Source organism: Cricetulus griseus, chromosome 2, assembly GCF_003668045.3.
Source record: "Cricetulus griseus strain 17A/GY chromosome 2, alternate assembly CriGri-PICRH-1.0, whole genome shotgun sequence".
Lineage (NCBI taxonomy): Eukaryota > Metazoa > Chordata > Mammalia > Rodentia > Cricetidae > Cricetulus > Cricetulus griseus.
The window spans coordinates 125,616,924-125,628,956 of NC_048595.1; the positions used below are offsets into that span (position 1 = coordinate 125,616,924).

Here is a 12,033-nt window from a genome sequence, read left to right on the forward strand (position 1 = left end):
AAGAAATGAACCCCTCACCCCCCCACACACAAAGACAAGTTTATTGAGTAATGTAAAGGGTAGGGGTGGGATCAGTGTGCTAGATAGTAACCTGAGTATCACTAGCAGCTGAAAGTTTCCTTGTGAGAATTGTTCACTTCATGGCTGGGTATTTGTTAGCATGTAACATATACCCCCAATTTTGATGTGAGAAGTGCTAGACACTATGGGCCTTTATTATTATGGAGACTAGACATACTTTGGACTGTTTATCTCTGTGAATCTCACAGTTTTCTTCCCTTGCTTGGTAGCATGTCCATGCACTTTGAACACAGTTGACATGAATTACAGACATGGAAAGATTTAGTTTTAGCATAGGTTTAGGTGCAGAAATCTAAGGACCATATAAAATCTATGCCTCTGGATGACTTTTACCAATATTGGCCTTTTACATTTTCAGGGAGACTTGTATTTATTTTTGCTTATTTTAATTAAAAAATACATATTTTTAGCTGGGCAGTGATGTTGCACACCTTTAATCCCAGTGCTTGGGAGGCAGAGGCAGGTGATCTCTGTGAGTTCAAGGCTAGCCTGGTCTACAGAGCTAGTTCCAGGATAGTCAAGGTTACACAGAGAAACGATGTCTTAAAAAAACAGAAAAGAAAAAAAAATTATGCATCTTGGCAATTTACCCGAATGTATGTCTGTGTACCATATGTATGCAGTGCCCACAAAGGCCAGAAGCAGGCATCAGATACCCTGGAACTGGAGTTACAGATGGTTGTGAGATGACTTGTGTGCTGGGAATAGAAACAGGGTCTTAACTGCTAAGCCATCACTGCAGCCTCTATTTTTAAAAAAGATTTTGTTTTTAATTATGTGTGTATGTGTGTATCAGTGTATGGGTATATGCACTTAAAGCTTAAGTGCAGTGCCTGTGGAGACCAGAAGGGGGCACTAGACCCCCCCAGAAGCTAGAGTTACTGGTAGTTGTGGTGGTAACTCAACTTTAGGTCTTCTGGGAAAGCTGACAACACTTTTAACTACTGAGCCAAACCTCCAGTTCCTTCAGCAGTGCTTTAAAACTAGCTGAACCATAAGCTAATTTAATATCACTTTGCTTTTGGCTTACTAAAACACTAACTTGAGATCTTTCACCATTCCCCCAAATCAGGTAAATACTGATGGTCTGGTGCTAAGAGGCTGGTACAACTGTCTGACCTTGGCAATCTATGGATCAGTAGATAGAGTGATAAGCCATGACAGAGACTCTCCACCACCTCCTCCTCCACCTCCACCTCCTCCCCAGCCACAGCCGACTTTGAAAAGGAATCCAAAGCATGGTGAGAAGTTCAGTTTGCTTTCACTAGTGAAACTGTTATGTTCTGTTAGAGTAAGAAGGGCTGATCCAACGACCGTTTCTACTTTTTTTTCAACCTTTGTGTAAGATTTGACATGGTGTTTGTCAGTCTCCTATTCTTGTCAGTAAGAGCTTATTTTTATTTGATTTTCTTTCTCTAGTTTTTTGAAGAGCTAGCTTGCTTGCCACTTTTCAGACAGGGTCTTAATGTGTAGTGCTGGTTGGTTTAGAACTCACAGAGATCTGCCTGCTTGAGTGCTGAGACTAAAGGTGTATACCACCACACCTGGTTCTGGAGAGCATTTTAGATAGTCCCAAGGCTGGCTGGGTTCTCCCCCCTCCTCTTCCTTCCCCCCTCTTTCCCCCTTCCCTCCTTCTCCCCCTCCCTCTTATCCCGCCTCCCCTCCCTCCTTCCTCCCCTGCCTTTTACCCCCTTCCTCTTCCCTTCCCTCCCCCTGTCCCTCCCTTCCTCTCTCTCTCCCTCCTTCCTTCCTGTGTTTCTTATTAGCTCAATTTAAAAATAATTCAATTGCAGTAGTTAATCTCTCTTCCTCCCTCACTCCCTCTTTCTCTCTCTGTGTTAAAAGTTGAGCCAAGGCCTCAATCTATAGCCCAGGCTGGCCTCTAACTTACTGCCTTTCTGCCTCGTGTTCCTTTTTAATATATTTATATATATAGTATCCTTATGATATAAAAATTTCATTTTACATACTAACCCCAGTTCCCCTCCCTCCCTTTCTCCCCTCCCAGCTTCCTCCCACTTCCCACCTCCATCCACTCCTTGGAGAGGGTAGCTGCCTCATGTTCCTAATCTCTGTTTATTGGTAGGCTTCACAAGGCCTAGTTTGTTTATTAGTTGTTTTCTTTATTTAAAATTATCTCTAAAAGAATTGAGGAATAGTCAGGAAGTTAATATGTATTCCTAAAATCTTTTTGTGTTTTTTTTGGAGTAGATTTCAAATTTATTTAAATGGATTTTTTTCTCTCTTTGTTAACGCTTAATTCTTTTGTACTGGTAAGACTTTTTTTTTAACAGATTGTGAGTCTTTGTGAGAAAACAATGTGCTTTACATTTTTTCTTTAACCTTATTAGAGCCTTGTGTGTGTGTGCGAGAGAGAGAGAGAGAGAGAGAGAGAGAGAGAGAGAGAGAGAGAGAGAGAGAGAGGTGTGTGGGGGTGAGAGGGTGTGTGTGTATGTGTGTGTGTGAGTGTATGTGTTAGGGTGTATGTGTGAGTGTGTGTATATGATGGTGAGGGTGTGTGAGTGTGAGGCCTTGTGTGTGTGATGGTATGAGTGTGCATTGCACTTACTGACTTTTTGAAGTGTTGGGTTCACACCTAGGATCTTGTTGTAGCTGAGCATATGCTTTGTCACTGAATTTCATCCTCAGTCTACACCATAGTTTTTTTTAACCTTTCTTCCACTGAAAGACATTTAGTCATTTCTAATTTTCAGCTGTAAAATGAAGTAGAACATTTTTATCTGTACTTTCCTGTCTGAAAATAATTCTTCATATTTCTAGGGTGTTGCCCTAGACTATATTGTTCTTTGGTGTGTGGGCAGTCAGAAATTCTAGATTTCTAGTTCAGGTGGCAAATTTTTTTTAATCCTCTAGGCAGGAAAAGTTCATATTATCGTTCAATTCTGAGGATAAGTTCAGAGGATAAAACTTTTTTTGTGAATTCATTTCAGTATACTTCAATAATTTGAACATGTTGTTTGCTATATATAGTTGATGGAGAGAAAGAAGATCAATTTAATGGAAGTCCTCCAAGACCCCAGCCACGTGGACCAAGAACTCCTCCAGGACCTCCTCCACCTGATGATGACGAGGATGACCCTATGTCTTTGCCAGGTGTAAAATCTCTGCTAGGATTTCTTCCTGCCCACGGGTGATGCGTGGTGCTTCTGGTTTGTTATGTTCAAGTCTTTGAGACAGGGTTTCTCTGTATAGTCCTGGCTGTCCAGGAACTCACTCTGTAGACTAGGCTGGCCTCTAATGTGGAGATCTACCTGTCTCTGCTTCCCGAGTTCTGGGATTAAAGGTGTGCACCACCATGCCCAGCTCAAGTGGTGCTTGTTAGTTAAAGAAAAACATGATGTGATCAAGTCTTGTTGATTGCCTCTTCTCCCCAAACTTCCTCATCCTGTCTGGTATTCTTTGTCTTTTTCCTATTGACAGAGCAACTTGTTTAAAAAAGTAAGTTAATTTTGTTTTTTTTTTTGTTTTTTGAGACAGGGTTTCTCTGTGGCTTTGGAGGCTGTCCTGGAACTAGCTCTTGTAGACCAGGCTGGTCTCGAACTCACAGAGATCCACCTGCCTCTGCCTCCCGAGTGCTGGGATTAAAGGTGTGCGCCACCATAGTAACAGTACTTTGAAAGTAGAGTATTGATGTAACTCTATAGTATATAGCAGTTAGAAATAGTATGTATTGGTTTAAAAAAAGCTTACTAATTTAAAAACTAAAAAGAAAAGAGTCATGTATACTGCAGAGCATAAATACTATAAAATAGTGTACGTTATTAATTGTCAGTAAGTGAAGGTATATAATATGTACTCTGAGTGGGACTTGTTTTTATTTTGAGTCAGGGTTTCATGTAGTCTGCTGGCCTCAGATTTGCTATAGAGCTGAGAACTCCTTTCCCAAATGCTAGGTCACCATAATAGTCTCAAGTTAATAATCTACATCTTTTAAAAATGGCATTTGTGAGCTAAATCATCCAATATGCATTATGTGCCTGTAGGCTCCAGTCCTGCTGCCTTGTGATATCTAAACCAGTGACTAATCTGCTTTCAATCTCAATTCTTTCAGGGTCTGGTGACAAAGAGGAGGATGTTCCCCACAGAGAAGATTACTTTGAGCCCATTTCTCCTGATCGGAACTCTGTTCCCCAGGAAGGTCAGTACTCCGATGAAGGGGAAGTGGAAGAGGAGCAGCAGGAAGAAGGAGAGGATGAGGAAGATGATGTGGATGTTGAGGAAGAAGAGGATGAAGATGAGGATGACTGCCATACAGTAGACAGCATCCCTGATGACGAGGAGGAAGATGAAGAGGAAGAAGGTGAAGAGGACGAAGAAGGTGAAGGTGGGAAATGTTAGCTAGGATTTTTGATTGTAAGTACTAGACACTAACTGCATGTTGCTTTGAGCACTGCAAGTTTACAGTAGCGGTAAATGGGTTGAAGCTCTGTCAGTCATATAGTTTGGCCTTAAGACATGATAGCAAATGAGGTTTCTGGCTCTCATTCTTTGTCGACTAACTTATTTATGCTACAGTGTTCCCCTCCTCTTTAACTAGCCCAAAGTACCTGACTCTGTCATTTCCCCCAGGGAGGGGTTTTATTTGGCTTATGCATGAGTTGTTACTTAGTATCATCAATATTAGCCAAGGAAGCTAGATCTAAAAGCAGGCTATTTTTAGAGCAAGCAATGATATATCATAAGCTGGGCCAACTTTCTAAAGATAGATGGCACAGAGATACTTTAACAAAATGCTGTGGTAATTTTAGGAATTTGTCTTAGTAGCTCAGTTATAAGTACATATGGCTGAATGGCACAAGCCTTTGATTAGGTTTGAATTTTTCTTTAATTTGTTATAGGTAAGTGGTTGTGAGCCCCCTGATATGGGTGCTGGGTACTGAACTCTGGTCCTCTGGAAAAGATGCATGAGCATCAGACCCTCACAATATTTTTTCTTGAAAACAGTTCATCTTGTAATTACAGTGTTCTCTTTCCTCTTTCCTTTTCCTTTTTATGTTTGCATGTATGTGTATATATGTTGTGTGTTTGAGAATAGGCACATGTGTGGTTGTCATAGGACAAGCTTAGGTGTCAGTTCTAGTCTTCTACTTTGAGACTAGGGCTCTTGATGTTCACAGCTTTCTATCCTCCAGGCCAACTGACCCACACATGTCAGGGATTCTTTTGTGTTCGCTTCCCATCCTGATAAAGGAGCCCTGAGGTCCAGCCTTATGTGGGTTCTGGACTCAGGTTCTGAGACTTGAATGTCAATTGCTTTACCCACTGACTCATCTTCTCTAGGGTGTGTGTGTACGCATATGTGTGTGCACATAGTGAGCATGTGGAGACCAGAAGTTAACCTGTTTGGGTGTCTTCCTCTGTCACTTCCCCGCCTTATTTTTTTAAACATGGCCTCTCAGTAAACCTGGGCCCACTGTTTGGCTAAGACTGACTGGTCAGCTACCCCTGGGATCCACTTGTCTTTGCCTTCCTTACTCAATGTTGGGGTTATAGATGTATGTGACTGCATCCTAACATTTACATGGGTTCTGGGTACCCATACTCTGGTGCTCATACTTATATAGCCTCTAGTGAACTATCTCCCCATCTTTTAGTCTTTGGTTTTTTCATGGGGGGGCTGAGTATTAGCATTCAGATTCTTGTGCTTAAGTGGTAGCCACTTTTCCAACTGTGCCATCTCCTTCTGCTCCCTCCCCCCTTTCTGGATACTGTCTTTTACGAGAATTATTTTTATTTTGTGTCTGTACGTATTTTGCCTATATGCATGTTTGTGTATCACATGCATACGGTGTCCACAGTGGGCAGAAGGTGTCAGATTTCCTGGAACTGGATGGTTGTGAGCCACCATGTGGGCACTGGAAATGGGACTTGGACACACTGGTAGATCATCAAGTCCTCAAACTTCGAGTGGTATCTCTAGCCCTCAGACAGAGTGTTGATGTGTTGCCCAGGCTTGCCTGATACTTCAACAGTCCTCTTGCCTTTTAAGTACTGGGATTACAGGCACTGAGTACCATGCCTGGCTTGCAATGTTCTTACTTAATTTTACCACTAATTTGTTTGTTTGTTTTCCGAGACAGGGTTTCTCTGTGTAATGACCCTGGCTGTCCTGGCACTCACTGTGTAGATCAGGCTGGCCTTGAACTCACAGAGATCCACCTACCTCTGCTTCCCCCTTACCCCCTCCCCTCCCCCAGTGCTGGGATTAAAGGCGTGTGCCACCACCGCCCAATTTGCTTTTTAAAATCTTAAAAATAACCTTGGGCTGGGCATGGTGGCACACATCTTTAATCCCAGCACTCAAAAAGCAGAGTCAGACAGATCTCTGAATTCCATGTCAGCCTGATGTACATAATGAGGCTTTAAGGCTTTATCTCATATAAACAAATATAAATAAATAGAATAAATTGAATAGAATGAAATTAAATCTTGGGCCTGCAAGATGGCTCAGGAAGTAAAGGCATTTGCTGCATAACCTGGTGCCCTAAGTTCCATCCCCAAGTCGGAGAGAACTGCCTCATGCCAGTTGTCCTCTTCATTTCCACACATGTGCTGTGACACATTCCCCAATCCCAATAAATAGTAAGTGTATTTTTAAAAATCTGTGAAGAGGCTGGAGAGGTGGCTCAGTGGTTAAGAGCATGAACTGTTCTTGCAGAGGACCCAAGTTCAGTTCCCAGAACCCCCGTTGGGCATCTCAGAGCTGTCTGTAACTCCAGCCCAGGTCTATCTGACATCTGTGGCCTCCTTGGGCACTCATATGCACTAATTTTATTTCTGTCAGGAAAAGGGGCTATCACAGAATTAATTAATAAAGCTTAGCAGGCATAGTGGAGGAATTTGTTAATAAGCTTATCAATAATTATCCCATTACAGATGGTAAATGTCAGTTCTTTTTTTTTTTTTTTTTTCTCGAGACAGGGTTTCTCTGTGGCTTTGGAGGCTGTCCTGGAACTAGCTCTTGTAGATCAGGCTGGTCTTGAACTCACAGAGAACTGCCCGCCTCTGCCTCCCAAGTGCTGGGATTTAAGGCGTGCACCACCACCGCCTGGCCTAAATGTCAATTCTTGTTATGAGTGGGAGCAAAAGTTGAGTTTTTTATTTATTTATTTATTTTTTGAGGAAATGTGTCTTTTACTGTGAAACAAGGTTGTTGATGATCATTCAGAGTTTCCACAGCAAATGAGAATGATGCAATATTTAAATACTGTCTAAACATATATCAATCAGTGTTCATGCTGTAAATGAGAATGATGTAGAACTTAAATGCTGCTTAAACTTATTTTTAGGGGATGACGGTTACGAACAGATCTCTAGTGATGAAGATGGAATTGCTGACTTGGAACGGGAAACTTTTAAGTATCCAAACTTTGATGTTGAATACACTCCAGAAGACCTGGCATCTGTTCCTCCTATGACATATGACCCTTATGACAGGGAGCTAGTGCCACTCTTGTATTTCAGCTGTCCGTACAAGACTACTTTTGAAATTGAAATCAGCAGAATGAAGGATCAGGGTCCAGATAAAGAAAATTCAGGGGCAATAGAAGCCTCAGTGAAGTTAACTGAACTGCTAGATCTGTATCGCGAAGACAGGGGTGCAAAATGGGTAACAGCTCTGGAGGAAATCCCAAGTTTAATTATAAAAGGATTAAGCTACTTGCAGTTGAAAAACACAAAACAGGACTCTCTTGGTCAGTTGGTAGACTGGACAATGCAAGCTTTAAATTTACAAGTAGCCTTTCGCCAGCCCATAGCCTTAAATGTCCGACAGCTCAAAGCTGGGACCAAGCTCGTGTCTTCGTTAGCAGAGTGTGGTGCTCCAGGGGTCACAGAGTTGCTACAAGCAGGAGTGATCAATGCATTGTTTGATCTCCTATTCGCTGATCATGTCTCATCTTCCCTTAAGTTAAATGCTTTTAAAGCTTTGGACAGTGTCATTAGCATGACAGAAGGAATGGAGGCTTTTTTAAGAGGCACCCAGAGTGAGAAGAGTGGCTATCAAAAACTTCTGGAACTCATACTTCTAGATCAGACTGTGAGGGTTGTCACCGCAGGCTCAGCTATTCTTCAAAAATGCCATTTCTATGAAATCCTGTCAGAGATTAAAAGACTTGGTGACCATATAGCAGAGAAGACTTCATCTGTTCCTAACCACAGTGAACCTGATCAAGACACAGATGCTGGACTTGAGCGAGCAAACCCTGATTATGAGAATGAAGTGGAAGCCTCTATGGACATGGACCTTCTGGAATCCTCAAATATAAGTGAAGGCGAAATAGAGAAGCTTATTAGTCTCTTAGAGGAGGTTTTTCATTTAATGGAAACTGCACCTCATACAATGATCCAGCCGCCTGTTAAGTCTTTCCCAACAATAGCACGAATTACTGGACCTCCGGAGAGGGATGACCCATACCCTGTTCTCTTCAGGTAAGATATGCTTGTTCTTGGGAAAGATACTTCACAAATCTCTGGAGGTAGTTTTATGTGGTGATTTTGATTTTTTTCTGTTCATGTGCTGTACATAACTGTGTAAGGATATTTGGTATTTCAGAATAGGTACTCAATAGCAAACTCATACATACATTAGTTTGAATTAACATCCTTGTGTAGGTACTTAAAGCCGAATCAAGAGCACAGATGATTGTAAATAAGAACAGTGCTTGTTTAAGCATGTCTGTAAGCAAAATTAATGGAAACCATCCCACTTCCTGGGACATGCTAGAAGAGAATGGCATAGGAAGGAGGAGACCCTTCTCTGTCAAACTCTTTTTACTTTACTACTCCTGTACATTGTAAGTTAATATTGGGTGTTGCCAATGTCATTTTGTGCCCCTGATAATGTATCTCTGATGTTTATCACTTGTTAGTGTCATCTGTCTTTCAAGTTAGGTGACAATATGATTTTGCCATTTTTGGTATCTCATACAGTGATCCAACCACAAATGGTTTTTCTTTGTTTTAATGTTTGAAATGTCTTCTGGCATTTTGCTTATGATTTTTGAACTAACAACAAATGAAAAGGCAGACCTTTTATTGTTTCTGTGACTGGTTTTTGTTTTGCTTTGGAACAAGTGCATTGGTAATAAGTGGGTACTTATCTGCTCCAGCATCTGTACCTGGACATTTCTGGTTTTAGCTGAAGTTGTCCAAACACCTTACTTGCCCTAAAACAAGACCAGAGTCTTGTGTGTAGGTTCTGGTCTGAGAGCTTATCTTGGGAAGAGATACAGAGATACAGAGAGAAAAAAGGCTGATAAGGGAAGTATTAGGATATTTTTTATTGTAGATAAATAGGGCTCACTCCGCTGTGGATACTCTGAGGTGCTGGCTAAAGTATGTCCCCTCCTTAATCCACTGAATGATAGAAATGGGGCTCTTGTTCACCCACTCTTTCCCTCTTAGGTTGAAGACTGGCCACTAGGCATGGTAAATCCTCTGTGCTTCAGAGCTTCTCTTCCTTGTGGTCTAAGCAGTCTCATGGCTTTCAAGAAAGCTCTGAGAAAAGTAACAGGACCAACCAGACACGTAAGGCCAAATACTGCCAACCCACACAGACAGAACTGTGAGAGGTCAGTGATGGCACACCAGGGAGCGCTGATATGTTAGCTAGAGCAGAGTAGGGTACTTAAAAGAAAAGTAAGTTAAAATGAGAAGTAGGAATGATGGCAGCACAATTATCAAAGAAATCAGAGAAGAAAATAGGATCAGGAAGCAGTGAATGGTCTCTTTAGTCAAGTATACATGAGAGGTTGCAAAAGTAAGGATGGGAGGCATGTAGTGAGTTTTGGAGAGTAGATTGCAGTTAGAACTTTAGGAGAGTAGTTTTTACCTATAACAGCAGGAGATGAAGTATGGACAAGCTGAGGAGAAGGAAGTGCAAGTAGTGTGGGTCCCCCTTCTCAGATGCTTGATCACAAAGTCAAGTAACATGATGGTGCAGGGCCTGGGGATGTATCTCAGTTTGTAGGTCCTTGTCTAGCTTGTGGAAGGAAGCCCTAGGTTCTGTCTTTAGAATGTAATTCTTGCGCTCTGGAGGTGGAGGCAGGAAGATCATAAATATTATGTCATCCTTTGCTACCTAGTGAGTTTGAGGCCAGCCTGAGCTATGTGAGAACCTTTCTCTTTAAAAAAACGAGATGAGGTAACAGCCAGAAAGATGTATTGTGGTCAGAAAGGAAGATTTGTATTTTATTTTCTGGAATGGGAAAGCATAGCACATTTGTAAACTGGCAAGAATGACAGGTTTTAAAACTCATAAGGAGGGAGATGTGTATGGTACGCAGGAAGAGATCAATTGTAGGAACAGGCTTTGCTAGGAGATGAGGTCTAGAGAAGAAGGCCAGATGTGGTGGTGTGCACCTTTAATCTCAGCACTTGGGAGGCAGAGGCAGTTGGAGCTCTGTGAGTTCAAGGCCAGCCTGGTGTACATAGCAAGTTCCAGGCCAGCCAGTGCTATGTTGTGAGAGCCCGTTTAAAAAGAAGTCCAGTTTTAAATAGGGAGACTTTGGCTTTGGCAGGAGCATAGAAACCATGTGAGTGTGCAAATACAGTTACTTTGTAAGAGGGAGGGAGGGAGGGAGAGAGGGAAGGAAGGAAGGAGGGAGAGAGAGAGAGAGAGAGAGAGAGAGAGAGAGAGAGAGAGAGAGAGAGAGAGAGAGAGAGACCAAAGGAACTGAGGCATTGCTACTGGTAACTGCATTTCTAATGGCGCGGGAGGTATGAAGTTGTGTCTTGGTGGCTGAAGGTACCGAGTGAAGGAAATAAGAAAGTTCTTAGTAACTGCTTATTAAATACTGTCCCTCCCCACTCCATATATAAAGAAGGAGATGGATATAGAAATGAAGGGCTTGGGTGCTGTGCTGAGGAATTTGGCCTGTGTTTTTGGAGTTAGGAAAATATTGACTGTTGAGAGTAGCAAAACTGCTTCAAGAGGTATTCTGAAATTTTACGATGCAAGATGATTGTGAGGGAAGTCTCTGAAATCACTGGGTAAATAAGTCTAAGATTAGAGTACTGGATGCTAAATATTTGGCTTATTATAGTGGTGCCAAGAAGGGAAGACCAAATACTGTGATATCACGGAGAGTCTATAAGGGAGTAATTTCTAGCATTGGAACTTCATAGGGAAGAGACTGTGAGAAGGAACAAACAGCATTTGGAGCTTTCTAGTCAAGGCAATAATTGGAACTATGATTTTATTGACAGTAACTTGTACAATAGGAGTCAGAAATCTTGGAAAGAGAATCATTTCATTTTGGGAGGATTACTTTGAAGTGACAGAAAGGCTCTAACAATACATTTGAGGGTCCACAAAATCAACCCCAATATTTTCTACAGGACTCAATGTGCAGCTGTACTCAGCAAGGGCTCAAGGCACACTCGATTGCCAAGGAGTAAGGTGCCTTAGTCACAGTCCTCCAGAGCCTCAGTGACATGTGTGGAGCCTGCTTGACTCCCCCAGGAACAGGATATATCAGCATGAGTATTAAAAAAAGTTAAGATGCTATTTGATGTACCTGCAATGTGGAATGAACATATCAGATCAGCTGTCACTCAGGAGTCAATTCACTACCAATAATGTTTCAGAATTCTCTATTTCCAGACAGGAAGCAAGTATTTAGCAATAAACAAACTGCTACCCAGGTATCAGTTCACTACCAATAGTGTTTCAGAATTCTCTACTTCCAGACAGGAAGTAGGTATTTATCATAAACTATTTTGTTTGCATAAATAACTTAGACATGGTGAGCCATTTTTAACTTTTGGGGGAATAGGACTCTGAAATCCAGGTTCATGGGTATTGGCCAAGAGCCAGCCTTACAAAGTGAGTCTTTGTAGAGATAGCCATGTGAGGCTTTCTGTATTAACTACTTCCCAGACAGTCTATAAGGAAGTCAAGGATGTACTTAGGATAATTTTGTCACTTTG

General features: G+C 41.8%; 1 protein-coding gene across 4 annotated transcripts in view; it reads left to right on the forward strand.

The window, feature by feature from the left end:
- Window positions 1–12,033, forward strand: part of Virma (vir like m6A methyltransferase associated) — a 57,830-nt gene that overhangs the window by 18,905 nt on the left and 26,892 nt on the right. For 3 of the 4 annotated variants that reach the window (XM_027403516.2, XM_035439963.1, XM_027403517.2), the window contains exons 5-8: window positions 1,154–1,322; window positions 3,073–3,195; window positions 4,154–4,426; window positions 7,392–8,532. In XM_027403516.2, the coding sequence (XP_027259317.1) occupies window positions 1,154–1,322; window positions 3,073–3,195; window positions 4,154–4,426; window positions 7,392–8,532 (1,706 nt within the window). The remainder of the gene's footprint in view (window positions 1–1,153; window positions 1,323–3,072; window positions 3,196–4,153; window positions 4,427–7,391; window positions 8,533–12,033) is intronic. The other variant, XM_027403518.2, reaches the window with a different exon arrangement.